The 19,148-nt window shown below is 35.0% G+C and overlaps 1 protein-coding gene across 12 annotated transcripts in view; it reads right to left on the reverse strand.

The window, feature by feature from the left end:
• FRYL (FRY like transcription coactivator) overlaps positions 1 to 19,148 on the reverse strand; it is a 167,122-nt gene that overhangs the window by 10,560 nt on the left and 137,414 nt on the right. For all 12 annotated transcript variants that reach the window (XM_014887952.2, XM_014887949.2, XM_014887950.2 and 9 more), the window contains 9 exons: positions 18,494 to 18,655; positions 18,129 to 18,203; positions 16,826 to 17,002; positions 13,975 to 14,178; positions 12,948 to 13,118; positions 8,776 to 9,029; positions 6,454 to 6,661; positions 4,382 to 4,531; positions 1,964 to 2,062 (listed from right to left, as the gene is read on the reverse strand). In XM_014887952.2, the coding sequence (XP_014743438.1) occupies positions 1,964 to 2,062; positions 4,382 to 4,531; positions 6,454 to 6,661; positions 8,776 to 9,029; positions 12,948 to 13,118; positions 13,975 to 14,178; positions 16,826 to 17,002; positions 18,129 to 18,203; positions 18,494 to 18,655 (1,500 nt within the window). The remainder of the gene's footprint in view (positions 1 to 1,963; positions 2,063 to 4,381; positions 4,532 to 6,453; positions 6,662 to 8,775; positions 9,030 to 12,947; positions 13,119 to 13,974; positions 14,179 to 16,825; positions 17,003 to 18,128; positions 18,204 to 18,493; positions 18,656 to 19,148) is intronic.

Genomic DNA, 19,148 nt, shown 5'->3' on the forward strand with positions numbered 1-19,148 from the left:
CCACAGTAACATGTTATTGGGCTCCCTTTTTGACAGAAAAAACAACTCCTTCACTATAATATAATGACAGAGACCATCAAACTGATACTTGTATGTGTTTACCTAGTAAAATAAAATACAAAGGAGTTCTTAATAACCAGCATGGATTTATGTCAATATGAAATGTGACATTGCAAAATTAGATAATAATACCTTTAGTGAATTTGTGGCAATCTGAAAGGGATGTAGTTTTAATTTATTATACTTTGACAAATCAACAAAACAATGCCGTTGGTTATTGCTGTGATAAACTAGGTTAAATGGGGAGTTGATGTAAAATTCCTCCACATATGAATAGTCATCATTCTAATTACATAACCACACACGAGTCCCTTTTTACCCACGTCACAAATCTTCCTGTCTGACCATGGGGGAAATCAGTTACAACCTCTGTGCCTCAAGGCTGCTCTCTAAAAGGAAGAATGAAATACATTATGCTCTCATAGGAGTGCTGATAGCATTATGCATTGGAGATTGCCAGACATTAAATATTACACCGAGTAAAACAATCTTAGTCATTAGATGAGCACTTTGTTTCTGATTAACCCTACATGGCAAAATGTAGCTCATTATATTAGATCAAATAAATTGTTATTACCACAGAGCAGGGCAAACATGCTGGCCTGGATCCTGCCAAGAGTTTATCTACATTAACAGTGCTATGTGGCATACTTTAGCATTAGTTTCAAGGAAAACACATTTCTTTTGAGATCCTTTCCACAAAAAAGTGCATGTCTGGTCTATTCAACAGATGAGCTGTCAGCAATCTTTGCAAGGCAAAGGCCATAATTTCCTAATAAACTCAGTATGATCAAGAAACATAGAACCACTTGTGCTGCAAAATATAGCTCTGCCAAGGCATTGTGGCTTGAATTCTGGTTCTGTTTTGTGTCACTCAAACTTGCCTATACTGTCATGCCCTCATAGGCTGCTGAGATCAGTAAAATTCAGCATCTTCAATGTTCCTAGGAATAATCATCTCTACAAAAAAACCCCCATATATTCTCTCGCTCCCTCTATTTGCAAAACTGATTGTAGATCCATGTTGTCTTTTGGCTCTTGAAATAAAAATCTTACCTGTGCCAGTTTTCTGGAGTTAGTATCTCACTTTCTGAACTTCACATACAGGTTCACAAAACCAAATATACAGACCCTTGCTACAGAAGTTTTCAACTTCTAAACTGCATTTCTTTGGAAAAAGGATACAACCGCTACCATATACCTTGAAAACTAAACTGCATTATTCTAAACAACACATAAACATCATCCTCAATGAGATACAGCTGTAAGATGAGCCCTAAATTTACATGTCTCTGTGTGACACAGCTGTATAACCCCCATTACTGTCAGTGGAGATTCAGTCACCAAAAAGAAATATAAAGAATTATTCAGCTAAACAAGTCAGCATCTGTATTAGGATAAATGCATTGTTTTCTTGATTCCTGTTAATATATTGACTGATCCTTGAATACTATGGGTGTTAATCCACTTGGAATTCCATTAAGATAGTTATCTGTAAATGTCTTAATCTGGAGGTGAATCCCTAGTCTAATAAAATAAGCAGAAAATAATTTTAAAAAACCCCATTATTTATTGATATTCATATTAGAAATACATTAATGTTTTTAAAAGAGGACTTAAATTAGGAATATGCTTTTCCCACTGTTAGTGGATTTGTGCAGTGTTATATATTAAAAAATCAATTTCAAATATATGTGCAACAAAAATGAATTACACAAAAGAAAAACCCCCTCAGGTTCAGATTATACACATAGAATAGTAGTAAGAAAAGGAAACAGGATTTTATTTCAGAAGTGTTTTCCCACAGTTTACCTTTAGATGCCTGTGATAAGAGATAAGGACCTGCAACATTTTCTTGACAAGTAGGATCTAATATTTTTGTTTTGGAAGATAAGAGACTCACCTGTTCTGCTGCCTCTCTTTTGACATTATAGGTATCCAAGTGTTCTTGGAGCTCTAAAACACTAAACTTCAATGTTTCTAGCAGGCCACAAGACAGTAGCTGGAAGACAAAAGCAATCAACTCTGTAGTCATGTAACATCTGACTATAATCCATACAGTCTAATATCTAAATTACATAATATAGAATCCCACTGTCATATTTGGAAAAACAAATAAATTAGAATTAGCTGGGCACATGTCATTTGTGACACCTTTGAGTAAGTGAATTAACACATGTAGCTCTACCATTTAAATCAGTGAACAACAGTTTTGATTCCAAAATAAGAAGAGTAGTACCTAGTTAACATGTAAGAGATTTCAAAGCAATTTTTACATCTTTCATAATGAAGAATACTATTTGCTACACACACCCCACTAGTGTAAATAGAACAGCCTGCAGAATGAAGGAAAGGTACTGCTGCTAGATTGCTCCTGTAACAACCTAATGAATATCCACTGAAGGCTATCTGCCTTCCTCAATATACAAATTATACTACCATAAAGAGCTTCTGCAGTCTGTAAGAAACAGGACTTGGTCAAAGCAGGATCCACTGGATATTTGAAGAATTTTCTACTATTAATGACTGCCTCTTTCAACATGGTTTCAGAATCTCTTTTTTCCCTCACAGACTGCTACCTCAGCTTTCGTCCACACAATTTCTCCTTGTAGTTTTAGTTTCACTTAGGCTTTTTAATTAGTTCTTCCCCTGACACTTCCTTTATTAAAAATCTTTAACATGATGTTTCCTCCCTCACACTGGTCAGTCCTTGCACACATTAAGAGCTCTCTACTTTATCAGTGAGAATTAATCTGGCAAGCAGGTTCATTTACTTAAATTATGTGGAGAGGAAAGATGTATTTATACAGTATTTGTCAATGTAACAACACTAATGTGTGTATGTGCATGGACACAAACGAGTATTTGTGTGCTATATTTATTATTCCTTTTTTTATTTGTGTTTATATATATTTTCTGTTTTATTTTAAAATACACATTGCTTTCGTTAGGCACCTGTGTAACTCTTCTTGTGGCTTCTTATACCAAAGAAATTAATTTTTTGGTAAATTTCTACTGCTTTTAAAGTCGCATAAATAAAACCAAAAAACATAACAGGTGATTCCCTTGAAATGCACTATCTGTATCATGCTTTTTTAGTCCTCATATTCTTAAGTGAGAGCTTAAGAAAGAGTTGCCCCTTAGTACCAAGGGAAAAAAAGCAGGTCAGGAGAAGTGTCACACACTGGGTGTCAAGACCAAAGATACATCTACAACAGCCCTGCAGCTGACAATGTCTGATGGCAGTTGTTTAAAGAAGGGCAAACATGGTGTGATCCACCTGCCCCAGAGTGCTTTCTAAGCCTCTGTCAATGTGTTGTTCTGCATATTTAAAGGATCTTCCCAGGGCTGCTTCTTCCATGAATTTCTTTAATGGTTTTTTGAAAAAATGAACAGACACCATAAAAAGTGACAGCATTTCACGGTTTGATTATGTATTACATGAAGGACTTCGGTTCTGTATGTTTTGTAAGTCACTGCAGGCTTAATTTGATCACCTTAACATCAGTTAAGACAAAAATAAAATAATTTCTATCACTTATCCATGATAAGACATCTGTGAGCAGACTTATCTTCTAAAGGGCTAAAAATCATAGCCTACATACTCATATCTCACATGTACATATTTCACCATCCTTGTGATCTTTCTTTTATCTTTTCCAGTGCTACTACTTTTGCTCTGAGAGCAGGGGACCAAAACTGCCCCCAAAATTCAGGGTGTAGGTATACTGGGAATATGTACATTAACTCAGTGATGTTTCCTGTTTTGTTGTCTCTTGATAATTCTAGAACAGGGGTATTTTGAATGCTGATGAACATAGAGCTGACTTCTTGGATTAGTATCTATTATAACCAGGATTTCAACTTGCACGACAGCAAATAATTCAAAGTCTTCTCGTTGTATATTTGTAGTGAGAATTTTCTTCTCATGCATCACTGAATATATACATAAAACAATATAATATAAAAAGGCAAAGTTGCTGCCAGATAAGTAGTCTTCCTTTTTCTTACCTGTGCAGAGAACATAGAATAAATATGAACAAGCAAGGAAGGTAAAGAGTAGTAAGGGAATTATAGTGGTTTCTACTATCAATAAATTTCCTTACTGTTCACTGTTACAGTAGGGAGTCTATTTTTGGAGAAAATGCATTTCTCACTGGTGGTTTCCAGTGTTTATGATACATAGTGGCCACTTAAGATTTTAATTCCTTTCTGATTTCAAAGAGTTTCTTTCTTCCTCCCATATTAAAACATCATTTTATACGTTACATGAAATGTTTAAGCAGACAGATATTCCAACGTGCAAGTTTGAGATTCTTACCGTTTCCGCGTCCACAAAGACTGTCGGACATTCTGAACACATCATCATCACTTCCAGAGAGCTTTTAAACTTTGTTCCAATGCGCTGCAGACTTTCACCCAGAAAGCTGACTGAATCATTTGTTATAGATACAAACTTTCTTTGAATCGTCTAGAAGTCAAATCAGAAAAACATTTATCTTACATTGTGTTTTACTACTCTTCTGGCTTTTCAGGTAAGAACTTCAGAGCAAATTTCCATTCCAAATTTCCATCACATTATATTTTTTCATTAAATGACAAACTAATATATAATTTTCTCTGAATAGTTATGTAAAATCAGCTCTGGAAAATGCAATAAAACAATGAAACCAGTCAGTATCCATAAAGACAATTACCCCTTTCCTATCTAGGCCTCTAGCCTCAATAGGTAGATGACTATTTGCCTTTACACAGTACAGATAGTTCCATTTATTTTCAAGTGTTTGTGTTGCAGAAAATTAGAGCTTTATGAGTCAGTATGCGACCTGCATAGCACAATCTGTGTCCAAAACTGCCACCTGCAGGGTTTCTACCTTCTTCAAAAATCAGTCCTAAGTTTATCATGTTTGATTGTGCAGACTGTCAGCTTAGCCTAATGTAACACTGCACTCTGCTGTGTACTATTTCATTAATTGTGGAAGTTATCTGTAGAATAAAACTATATAAAGTTTATACAGACAGCTGCAAAGTTAAACACAGGAAGAAGGAGCCAGAAGGCAAAATGGAAACGTCCAGCCAAACAAGGCCTCCCAGGTATCATTTGATCTTTTTAACCATTCTCTGTACTCAGTAACAACTCCTCAGGAACATTTTTTACCCATGCTTGAACACTATTGTGCAGAGTATCCAACTTTACAGCTGTTAAGCCAAGTTTTATCCCTCTTTCTAACTCCCTTGTTAATGAACACAAGAGAATATGAGCTCTTGTTTCACCACTTTCAGGAAATGAATCAATGTGCGAAAACCAACTGCAGCTAAGCTTTGGTAAAATAAACAAAAATAGACAAAACAAATCTCTGATGTCTAGATGAAGCAAAAAGACAAAAATCTACAACCTGTAACAGAAATTTCATGGCCAGAGTGCAACATAGTTCAACATGAAATGGAAAATGGGTATAGATGTACAGACAAATTATTCCATGGGAAAGGCAGAGTATGAATTCTTCACGTCTAAGTTACTACCCATACACATTAGATAAAATATGTGCTAGTGTGGGATTTTCACTGATAAATTCATCACGATATGCCAAACAGCAAGCAAAATAAAAAAATATCAGAGATACAAGAAAGGGCTGGAGACAAGAGGTCTTGTGCCAAATATTCTCTTAGCTCATTTAGCACATTACCTGTACAAAAAATGAGTTAATTATATTTATCCTATGCCACAGGAATTTGCAAAAAAGCATTACTTTTAAAATGTAAAAAACTCATCCCCTACATATGTGGAGGAGGGAACCAGAAAAATTAAGCCATGGGCATTTTGTGTTGGATAGCAGATCTATGAGGTAAATAGAGTTAAACAGATGAATTTGAAACATCCAGCTCCAGTGGATCTCCTGGTGTTTCAATTACTTCTCTGCAGAAAGAAACCTTTTTCTCCCAAGACAGATACAAGATAAATTCATTAACGTTTGTCATGCTGTGAGATCCCACAATAATGACTCCCACAAAAAAAAACCAGGAGAAAGACATTCATTCTGTAATCATAACAGAGCCTGTGTGATGTTCAGAAAATAAAAGAAGGAACACAACCTGGATTAAGAGCTTGCAAGAAACACTGAACTGATTTTTTTTAGCTTTTCTCAATTTTTGTTTGTTTTCCGAACAGGTTCACTCCTAGGCAATGCATACAGCAGATATCCTATGGAAAAATAGAGTATGACAGTGTAACATTACTTTAGCAATGTGTTTTTCTGGCCTGCTTTTGATTTGCTTTCTAAAGCTTCTTGCTACCACAATCTTGTGGCTTTTGCAGTTTCAAGGGGAAGAATAGTTTTAGAAGTAGGAGGAAAGGATTTCAAATGAGCAATCATACACAGAGAATTCACTGACCTGAAACAATCTTGAGAAGACATGAAATGTATAGACAGCACAAGATCCATCTGTATCTGACAGCATTTGATTGACGTGGCAGCGCCAGGCTTGCTCTTCATCATCGTAAGCTACTGGCTGGAAAGCTGCCAATATGGCAGAAAGAAATGGAGAGGGAGGAGGGGAAGTCTGCACTTCTGGGAAACCATCCTGTTCTTCTTCATCTTGGCTACAAACAATAAGTAACAGAAATTACCTCCTCAGCAAACTCTTTAGGAAAAAAAACACCTTAGTTTAGGCAAGAAGGAAAAAATCAAGAATTTTGGATTCAAAACAGCATTTTGTCAAATAAATAACAGATCAACTAAGGTAACTATGAGCCAAGAAAAGAATAAACAATCAAAAATTTTTGCTACTGCAATATATTAAAAAGTGCTTATACTCTCCAAAATTTACTACCACATGTCAGTTCTACACAGAACTACAAACAAAGAGCTGTCTGGAGGTTTTATATCGGTATATACAGCACTATACATACATACACCACTTAGAAACAGGCATTTTTTTCTTGCCCCCAATAACTGAAGCAACATCCTGTTGAAATTTTTATTGATCTGAACAGATGGTCCACCAGTATCTGTAACAAGTTTTAGCCTTCCTTGAGGGAAGCACAAGACCTCATTCAGCAATGTAATAGTGCTTCGTAACTGTCTTAAGCAAATGGAGATAGATCGAAACACTTTCATTTTTATGGACAATCAGTTTAACAGGCCTTTGTTCACAGAGCAGTCTGCTGTCATACTACTCATTAGGCACACCAAACACCCAATAAAAATACTAAACTATAAATTAATCAATACTACTTACTTCCAATCATTAAAATAACGATTACCTTAACATATTTTGTATTACAAGGGGTGATACATTTTGACATTTCTTCTTGTATAACTCTACGTAGGCAGCACAAATATGTGTAGAAGGATTCCAAGTATACAGATAATTTATTAAAATAATCTTTTAAATCACATACAGTTTTTCTCTATGACAACTGCCTCATCCACAGCAGCACTAAGTACTTCTTAAAGAAGACTTAAACATGTCTTAAACAAGAAGTATGAGTGTTGGTTTTAGATACCTTCATTTGAATAGCACAAAGCTCAAGAGCTAAGAAAAATCCCTTTTGATTATCATCTGTAAGCAAAGCTTCAAAAAACATTTTCAGATCTTTCCTAAGTAGCATACCAACCCTATCACTTCTGTCACTCTTTAGACTAGAGCTATGGAGTTTTTAATTTGCTTGCTTAGTGTAAATAAAATAAAACAAAACCCTGAGGGATTGTTCAGTTGCAAATGAGGAGCTAAACTGCTCTTAACTGGTACCAGCCTTGAATTCTCACAAGGCCTAGTGCAGTAGGTCATGTATGGAATCACAAGAGTCAAGTTTCTCTGTCTCTCCCAGTAAAACCTTCTCAACCAACTTCTTTTATATCTCCTATTGTGTTCTTTCCTGAAAAAGTGCCTCCTTAAGAGACCTCTCTGAAAGAACAGATATCAAGTCTATGTTCCTATATATACCAAGTCTCTCTATTACACAATCTAAACTTCTGAACAAATTTTAAATATGAACAAGTCTATGAACAATTTGGATTTTTTTGGTTTGTAGGTTTTATTTATTTGTTTGGGGTTTCTTGTTCCTTTTCCTTCCTTCTTAGACTGTTACTTCCAGGGGACTTAGAGTTTCACTTTACATATGACTCCAACCAGCTTGGACTAACTAACTTTTCCTTTCAATAGTTATTTTTGTTCTCCATATTAAAATTTTAAAGATGTTATTTTACATTAAAATGAAGAAGAAGTATACAGGAGACTAATGAACCTTAATAATGAAAATAACCCTTGAGCAAATACAAACTGACCTGACTTCTATAGGAGCTTTGATTAAAAAAAAGAAACAAAAACCTTTTTTCCTGTTTTTTCATGTCTTTGGGTGCTGCTATAAATGAGAGCAGTTAAAGAGCTTTACTCTGTTATACTATTTGCAGCTCATTTTTCACATTTCTGTCCTACTGATGGCAAAGAAAAGTGCTAATTTATTTTATTCGAGAACTCTCATATTTTCCTGCACAACTGTTTCTCTTGTACCTGAAACAATTGCTGAAAAAAGTATTCAGCTTAGTTGCTGTAACAGGCAAAACTGATCAACCGTTATTTCAGATATGCAAACCATCATTTTATATTTTTGTATTATGGGATTAATGGAAATCTCCATACCATAGAAAAGTCTGTTAGACAATGCACTGATAACATGTAATTTCTTTTACTTATAACCAGTATTAATCTTACCTAGACAAACCAGAGAAGTCAGCTTCTTCTTCTTCACATCTCTCATCCAGCTCTTTCAAAGCAAGAGTGACATCTTCTTCACAGACAGATTCAGAATAGCTTTCAGGAGCTGCTGCCTCTACCAGTTCTGGGGTCTCTTCCAGCTCCAGAGATTCGTGACAGACCAGACAGTCTTGCTGCTCATGCAATAGGTACGACCCAGTGTCTTCACTAGCAGTGCTAACCTGTTCATCCCTTACTGCTGAACTGCCTTCCTGTGAATCATACAGTCATGTATTAGTTTTACTGTCAGGGCCTATGTATTCTTATCAGTTTTTATTATGGTAAAGTAATAGTTATAAAAGATTATTTACAAATATTTACTTTAACTATTCAGGTCTTTGGCTTGTTCACAGAGTTTTACTTGGGCAAAGGCAGGCAGCATATTTGTAGTGTTTTTAACTTCTAATAAACATTAATGTCCTAGAATGTGACTTATTTAGAGCAAATACAATTTCTCAAATACACTTAATTAAATCTGTTAGAGAATACCGATAGAAAAATATAAAAACAACCTCAACCTAAGTGAGATCAAACAAACCCAAGATTTCATATTTTGCTTTTCTAGGTAAGGATCAAAATGACTGCCTCATGCTTGCTTCTGGAGTCTAGAGAAAGTACCAGAATATTTCTTGTTCTTTTCACTCTCCATATTAACAAATTTCTAAAGCATAACTACTTAGCAACACTGTAATAGATAAGCAGTGGACAAGGGACATTCCACTTTTTTTATTGTTTTGCCATTAATGCTAATATGGGCATCTTTAATTGTCTTACCCTGAATCTCTAAATGTAGGCTTTCATTAACAGGTAATTATGGAGAGAGGATAATTAAACTCAGGTAGGTAATATTAGAATGACCCTTTCTCCTTTCCTCCATTAGCATTATTATATTCATTAACATCACTATATTGAACAGACAAATTAAGATTCAATTAATTTATGATGAATTCATTTGAAACCTTTATATTGGATTACTCTGTGGAATAAAAATAACACTTGCTATTTCCTAAAGTCAAAAATTATCACATATTTTCATTCTTAGTATGCCAGTCTTCCTCTACTGGCATATTCAAAACTTCCAAAGGAACCTTTGGACAGCCTCTAAGCATACACATCATTTCACGGTTTTCATCAGTTGAAACAGATCAAATAACTGTGCACATATTAGAATAGACAATTCAGCTTTAAACAGAACCATGTAATTTCCTTTCACAGTAATCCTTACCAAATCTCACTTTGACTATGGTACTCCTTAATGTGACATTGCTGACATTTGACACAGCTAGTGACTTCACTTCTTATGCCTCTTTTGCTAAACTAAAATCTGGAATTTCTTTTCACAAAAGAGTAATTTTGTCCTACTGAGCAGCTGAGGCACATGGGAATGCAGGACACTATTATAAGACCTCAACAAAATAATTTGGATTGAACCAGTGGTCTACTTCTGTCATAGATGTTAACACAGGATACAGAGTCGCACAGATCATGACTGGTAAATGAACATATGAGAGATACACTTGTTTGAAAATATGCTTCTTATTAGTTAATAAATTTACTGCCAAGTTTAAATCTTTATAGTGCCATGACTCCTGATTTTCAGTGTGTCATTCGACATTACTATCAGTATGAATATTCCTTAAGTCTCTTAAAAAGGTGATTTATATAGTTATGTAGTTACCAATGCCAGAACCTTAGGAAAATTATTTATAGTAAACTACTCCCTCACAAACCTACAGTGCAAGTGAGTAAAATAGAGAATCATTTTAGTGAGAAACTTTCATACACATAAGCTTGTAAAACTTATTTTTGAACAAAATTATTCTTCTCAGATAGACAGTAAATTCTTAACTGGAATGTGAAATATCTTTTTTACATTTTCTGGGAATCAGCCAAATACAGTTCTGTAAACTATTAATTTAAATACAGCATCTCTGTAAGACAAACAAGGAACTCCATTCATCTAACCAGCACACAATCCTGTTTGTGAATAATGGCTTCCATTTTTCCCATTTTGTTTTAGATAAACGTTGATATATACTTATTTATATTAAAAACATTTTGATAACTGACTTTAGCATATAATGAAATGCTTGTGCTGAAAGAGTTTTATACATAAAATATAGGAGCACAGGAAAAAACAACTGTCCTGTGTCACAAGTTGTACAGTATAAGTATTCAGAACAAAATTAATTTTACTGGCTTCATAAATATTTCAAGGTACGTCAATAGTGTGCACATTTTCAAGCTCATTCTAGTAGAAGGCAAAAAGCCAGCTCTCTTTTTGAGCAACAAAATCCAACCAGATAGCTAAGTCTTGCAGAGTAACAACTTTTGAGTATTAGAATTGTGCTTGAAAAAACCTATGTATTTGTCCAATCCTCATAGTCTAACAAGCACAAAATAAACCTGGAACACATCATATCTAGTGAATGCATTTGTATGCACTTGCAGTATTTTTTTTTTAATATACAGCAATTTGTTCTGAATGCTACCTAATCATGGAATTATTTTACAGCCCAGTTTAATGTTTTCAAGATTTTAAAATTACAATGGTGCTTTTTGGTGTGAATATTTCCACCTGTATTATAGCAGAATAGCGATTTTATAAAGGTAGCTGCAAAAGAGCAATGAATTCTAAGGACAGTCTCAGAAAGAACTATGAAAATGTAAAAAATAGTTACAGCTGAGGATGTACCACACACCAACAATGGAGACGGCAAAAGTTTTATTGTGGTGAATTTCATTCTATAGAATTCCAGCTTATAGATTTCTTGCTTCTGAAATCTTAACATAAAACATCTATCCTGTGTGCAAAAAAGTTCAACCAGATTAAGTGTTCTTCCTCAAACAAAATTCTATTGGATCAAAAATGCGTGCTGTAGATGAGCACAAGAAGTGACAACAATTTGTTTGACAATCTAAGCACAGCTGTTCTGCAACAGCTGGGACAATGTATCAACAGCAGTGTAATGAAACACTTTTTAAAAAAAGTACATAGATAACCATAATGGGAAAATATGAAAAAATGTGGGGGAAAGCACTTTATGAACATCACAATATTACACCTTTAAAAGGTGAGGATTTTATCACAGGAAATCAGTCACTCTCCCTTTATTATCCTCTTTTGTTCTTACAGTTTTCTTCATTAAATATTAGCTACGTCTGTGATCTGCCTGTTAGTAAGAGCAATTTTTCTAGTAGCAAACAGGTAAACTAGAGCCTTTAGAAACTTGAACTAGCCCAGTCACTTGAGCTAACCAGTAGATTGTTTAAAGCAGCCTGGCTGAAGACTCATTCTTAAGAGACAACAGTGCACTCACTGGTCAATCAAATACATATAGGAATGACAATTTTCTGGAATACTCAATAAAACTGTATGTATAGTTCAAGATGGGATTAGCTAACATGATGCAAATAAGATTGCCAGTAGCATAAATAATTTTAAATGAAGAGATAAAAAACATAAACCAAGTCACTTGGAGAAAAAATTGTAGCAGATGAGAGTTTGTTTTAAATTAGGGGTGTCTTTTTAAATTTTAAATTATTCAAACATTTGAAAACACAATAAACTTAAGTACTCACAGATTTGCAGGCGGCCATTAGCTTGAAATCTGTCTCAGTCCTCATGGGCCTTTCCAAAAAAGTATACCACTAGCATCTGTAGTCCTTTCTAAAGGATTATTTAATGGAACCAACTGCTAACACAGCTGGCCTGAGGTTTTATTCCCATATAGCACCAATCACAACCCAAAGAAAGCCAAAAACAAAAAGGTGGGGGACAGGGGCAGGAAAATAAAAAAGTATTTGAAGGAAAATGTCGCTCAAGAAGGATTTCAACCATATCAAGTAAAAGCATTTTGAATATTAGCCTGTTTTATTCTGCACCATGAAATGATCATGATCAGCCCTTCAAGAATATTTTTAACCTGTGGTGAGTTCCCTCAGTCCATCCAAATCGTCTCCATGCTGAGGGAACATTTTGTAAGAACATGCCAACAGGTTAGAAATATTAAAAGCAAATCAACTAATCAGTGTAACAGATGAAAATTCAGTTGAAAAGAAAGCCAAAGTTGCTACTAAAACTAGAAGGAGCCCAGATCAGCCATGCACCAGCCCACATTTCTCCCCACCTCAGGCAGCTGGTTGCTAGAGTTATCTAGAGAAGAAGCCTCCAAACTTGGGGTCTCAGTTCTGATTTGAAGCACCTCTTCTGTTCCCACACTGCTAGTGGAATCTTGAGACTGAAGCGATAAACCAGCATGATCTGACACTGTTTCATCTATGGCAGAATCACTGATTAACTAAGAAAAGAAAAAAACACAATTCTTCAAAGGAAACAAAAACTGCAGGTAAAGAACACATTAATTTTGAAATAGGCTGCTTCAGTATTGTTAGCTATTTGAATTCATTCACATATTAAGAATTTCACAGCTTTGCATTAGAACTATTACAAGCATCACACACATTTCTGCAATATTTCACTTTGAAAATAACTTTTTCCTTTAAGGAAAATTACTTTCTTCCTTGTTTTAGAAGTTCTTTTTGCTAGACTGAAACCATTGAAAAACAGAGCATTTTGTTGGCAGCTTTGCCTAAAGTCTGAAAAGAAACATATGCATCAAGCTGCTTCCCATCAAGTCAACTTTTTTTAAATTTCATTTGTGTAATGCAGAGAGACTTCTGAGTGGCCAGCATTCTTGATTTTCCTAAGTTATATGTACACAGGCTTCAAAATCCATAATTTAATTAGCAATTTCTGTTCTTAAACACAACTTATACCCCCGTATGACCACTTAATACTCTTGATCTTATTTAGCATTTGGGGCGGTTTTTCGATCTAGAAATCCATAAAGATACACACTTTATATATAATAGATGCAATTTTGTGCTTATATTTAAAAAAATACAGTAAGTGTAAATACACTAAAAAATTAATATAGGACTAAAATTAAAAATCGAAAATTGTAAATTATAAATTATGTACCTCCAATGTGGTAAACTTTTTTCCTTCATTGATGCTGTTACGGAAAAGAAGCTTAGCCACATTAACTTAGTTCCTTACTCTGTCACTTAGACTGAAAGTGAGCCACACTTATCCATTAAAAGTGCTAGGGAAAGCTTAAATTCTCATATTTCTTCCACAGAAAAATAACCTACCATCTGTGAACGAGACAGTATCTGACTTGCAGTCAGTGCTGCTTCTTCCTCTGAAGACTCATCAGTATCCTCCTGGTTGGTCAAGTTCAAGCTGGGTGTGCTACCAGAGTACTGACACTCCTGAAGGGACGGCGTGTCTCCTTTGTCAATACTGTCAAGAGAGCGCCTGCGAACACCCCAGTTGAAGTTGTCCATGCTTTCACCCTGTAATAAAAAAGTTTGCACACATATGGTATGTATGAGTTTCAACATAATTAAGTTAATACACAAATGAGACAGTGATAACATGAGTACTGAATGCGTCATGAACAGAGTTTCAATCAGCCCTTTAGTTTTATTAAAATTTTAAGTACCTTGTTAAATGCTTGAAAATAAAATATACGGCAAAGGAAGTAGAAATCTTTTGAATATCTTCTTGGAAAGTAACTCAATATGTAATCTAGAACTATATCAGTATTGATTTTATAATCTGACTAGAAAGTACAAACACATCACAGACAACAACAGATGAACAAGCCAGGGCACCAGGCTGCAACTTACCTGCAGCTCCTGGTTAGCAAAAAGGAAAACACATATAATTAGAAAGAACGAGGACAAACACTTAAAGATACTCTAGAACCAGGGAAAAATGTTTTATTACATAGGATTTGCCAACAGTAAAAGACTGATTCAAGCTCTGGGAAAAAAGCTTTAGTCAAAAAGCTAGTATTTAAAATAATGTCTCTTTCTAATGAAATAAAAAAAAACAACAAACTGACGACAAAACACTAAAATCAGCATGCTCATGATACATTTTCTCTAGCGTAACACGTAAAGCAACTGTTCCAACAAACACTGATGAAGGTCTTTAACTAACACACATGAATCTATACTGACCACATCCAACTGACAAAACACTATCAACAATAATTATATACAGGGTAGAAAAGATGATGCTGTCACTAACTGTTTTACCAGCTACTTTGTGTCAGTTTAATGAAGTGCACCCTGAATACCATTCTCTTTGTGCATTTTCAAGCTGAGATATTTGGGTTTCAAATATCCATCATACTGACATCCATATCTTAAAAGCACTGTTATTTTAATCCACAATTACAATAATGATCTTTGATTTTCTCAAGCACGTCATCAGCCTTCAACAATTCAGCTAAGCAATACTGAAAACATGGTGAAGTTCACTTCACCAGTCTGCAGTTACTAAAACACCAAATCTAGCCCCAAACATGGCTCCAAAACTTCCTTAACAGAGTACCTCTTGTGGTGACTTAAGAAGTCATCGTGACTCAATAAATAGGCAAACAAACACTTTGTAATCTCTTTCTCTCTTAAGTGATTTCTTTTCTTCAAAAGAGGATGAAAAGTTATGACAAAGCAAAATAATTTCAAATACAACGAAGTACTACTACTGTGGGCTGAAACACTTAAGTTTAATCTGGATATTACTCAGATGTTAATGCAAAAGCCCAGTTCATACTGTTGACATTTAATTATTAGCAGCAAAGAACATTCTATATTTTTGGTGAAAAAACAAGCCAGAGCTCTTATACCAAGTGCACGATTTATATGTAAGACCCTAAATCTGTACTATCTGTGGTCTTATTTTTTTTCTCCAGTACAGCACTACATGTTGCATTCAGGCAAATAATAAAATGAAACTGTCTTTTCTTAATTATGATCTGCTATTAAAATAGCACAGTAAGTGAAGTTAAAGGTTAACTTTATTTGGTGAAGTTTTCAACTTTTGCCATCCTATCTGCAAAGTCCTGTCTAGTGTTAAAATAATGTTTTAATACTACTGAGCCTCAATTCTGAACTGTTTGACTACTTGTACTCAATATAGGAAATGGTGTCTGAATACTGTGTGGTTACATCTATGTAATAGACCATAATGAGCCTGTACTTTTCCTAGAAGGTGCAAGTACTGGCTGAAGTGAAGCCATACACAGGAAACAGGAGGAAAGTGAGATAAAACTAAAGAATTAGTAGGGGAACCCTGTAAAGAGGTCTAGATAAATCAAAAGAAGAACAATCAGTGTTTTGATACGTAGATATTCTTAGTAGCTTGTAGACTCATAACCAGCAAGGATCTCCATTACTAATTCAATATTTTGCATAGACTGTAAGAAAACCACTGCAAGAAACTAGAAACTTTTTCCTGCAAGAAACTTTTAAACTTTTTCCTTTCCGGTCTTTTTACAGTCATACTTTTAAGCTTCAGGAAATTCTGGTCTGAAGCCTTTTATTGATCTGAAACAAGTAGTAGCTGTTATCAGAATCTTTACTATTTCTCAGTACTTAATTTTGTTTTACCTCCAATCTCTCTTTTTGACAGAAGAAGTAGAGGAAATATAAGAACTGCAATACACTAGATATAATGCAAAAGTCAAAGCAAGCAATTATAGAGAGCAAGTCAATCATATATAATGAGATATGTATCATACAGTTTGTTACTTTGAAAGCCTTTCCAAGTTCTCAAAATCCAGAAACGTATCAGAAACAATGATTATGCCATTTTTTTAACACACTGTTCCATAATTAAGTTTTCTCCTGCATGATACCCAGGTGTTCAGGCTGACATTGGCTTACACTGTCATATCACTTCACTTTCAGATAAAGTCACATAAATCCCTCCAAAAAAACCTCAACCCCCCAAAACCAGCCAACAATTTGCAACAACTTAACCCTTCCAAGTTTTGGTCCAGGTTTCCCTTATCTAAGCTCCATCATGTCATAAATTGTTCTGAACTGGATTAGCTAGCAGGGCTGCCAATTCCTTAGAATTGCACCAACACAACCTTATTTTTAAAATGCTCTCAAATGGAAACACACAGAAGAAACCCCAAGGTCTCACCTCCGCATCTTCCAATTCAACATCTAAAAAGTCAAAGTCTTTAAAAACTCCAAATTGTTGTTCACTGGTATTGTCTTCTACAGCCACTTCCTCCTCTTGAATCACTTCTTCTGTTGCTGAAATTAGACTAGTTTGTTGATCTCCAACTTCCAAGTCTTCATTAGAAGAAAACACAACCTGCAGATATAGGTAAAAACAGAAATAAGAACTTCGAATTTCTGTAACTCCAAAAGTCAGCTATCCTGCTTCCTGTCTTTTAATGGAATTAGTGGCAGCCAGCATGACTTCCCCTATATTGATAACACTTTGCTTCAAGACTACATGGATTTTAAACTGCATCTTTAAATTAGTGATATCATTCTCTCCTTAATGTAACTAAGAGCCACAGAAGTATAAATAGGGAGAAAAATACATCACCCAAACTTCATTTTCATAACCACAATATCTGTCAAATTTAAGAACAAAAAAATCCATCATAATAACCATCTGCATGACACAGATCATATTGTTTTCACCTACAAACTTCTGTGGAAGGACTGTACACTTTTAAAAGGGATCCACTACTGGGCTACTGTGGGTTTCATAACCTTCACAAATTACAATACTCTGTCTATTTCAATACACTTTTAAAATCTATTTAGTTTCAGCTTTCAGGCATCTATTTTTATTTACTTTAGCTTCTTCCACTAGATTCAAGATCTTTCTCCCACCAATATTTTCCCCAGGTAAGAACTTCTATGCTACAATAAAAAATATGTTCTAGATTATAACAAAGGCAGGCTATCCACTTTAATTTAAAAGCTGCCAATGTCATCACCACTATCAAGTATAGTATGCCAGTGGGGTTCTTTATACAGAAGTAAACCCAATCTATTTTTACTCAACAGTTAAGACTATTGTTCCTATAAATAATCATGTTTCAAGGTATATGATCCACTGGTTATTTTCAATGGATTCTATGATATTTTCAATACAGCATCAACACCCTTGCAGTCCTCAGCTACTGCTACCCCTTCTCTCAAAATTATCTATAATGGACTAGACAGAGATTTAGTCAGAAAAGGGAGACCTAGTTCAATTCACTTTTCCAGCAAAGACAACCATGCCCACCGGAGTCCTTGAAGAATAATAGTAATCTATTACTTCTGAATCTTCTTTTTCATCCTTCAATTGAATTTGTGAACTGCTGAACCAAAACTAGCTTGTCCAAATCCACTGTTCATAACTTCACCAACACCTAAAAACCCAATAGCATTCTGCCAGTTGAGTTCAAAAACCAAAACAAACCACCATCACCACTTACCGAAGGATTCTTGGGAAGACCAGAATCTGGACCACACAGAGAAAGCACATTCATTAACTTCTCCCTAGTCCTTCTCTGAAAAATATACCAAAGAAAATCACATAGCAAGGCAGGTCCTGGAGGTGCAGGTAAAAATACAAAACACTTGCTTTTTCAACTAGTCATATTGCATATTGACAGCTGCTAAAAAGAATCTTAAATTTTTTTACTTTTCACCAGTATCAGCTTTTAGTTTATGCCATATTAATTTACTGTTTTGCTAAGACATAATACAGACTTCAAATAACACTTGAATTCATTTTTTCTTAATACATTTACAAACACTGTCTCTAATATACGTGTAAAGTGTTTGAGGCACAATGTACCTGAGATGGCTGCGGTCTCTTCCAGCTGACAGGAACCAGTGCATTTGAATTGGAGCCTGAGGAAGTTGAAGAAGTGCTCCGGGTCACAGCAATGACTTTTGGCTTCCCATTTCTACCAGCTGCGCTGTGTTGATCACCATATTTATTCCCAATAATTGGTGTCTAGCAAAGACAACAAACACTTTCTTAAAATTCAAATCTATGTTAATAAAGACTACACATTAAACTTTAGAATTTAGCATTATATGAATGTAGGAGAGTTTGTCTTTTTGTAAGCATTCTATAAAGCCCATGTCTAATCCACTGAGCCTTGGTACACTGGGAAATACAAAGCTGAATAACTTGCATCCTAGGCAGCAAGCTGCCATGCTGTCCACTTGTGTGGCTTTGAATTATGCACGTCTTATGCTGACAATCCAATTATATTTTTCAACACACTTTAAAACCAATTGTGTTCTAAGTTTAAAATATGCAAAGCTTTTCTGTAGAATCATTCCCTGACATGAACAAAGTGTTTTCACAGGCCAGCAACTTCAGAAACATACACACTTCTGAAAAAACAATGATCAAATTCAACTCTTTTGACAGCAAATGCTAATCCAATGAACTCCGTGGGAATTCATCTTGTCTCAATTATCTGCAAGCCCTGAAACTT

This window comes from Sturnus vulgaris, chromosome 4, assembly GCF_052056855.1.
Source record: "Sturnus vulgaris isolate bStuVul1 chromosome 4, bStuVul1.hap1, whole genome shotgun sequence".
Taxonomy (NCBI): domain Eukaryota; kingdom Metazoa; phylum Chordata; class Aves; order Passeriformes; family Sturnidae; genus Sturnus; species Sturnus vulgaris.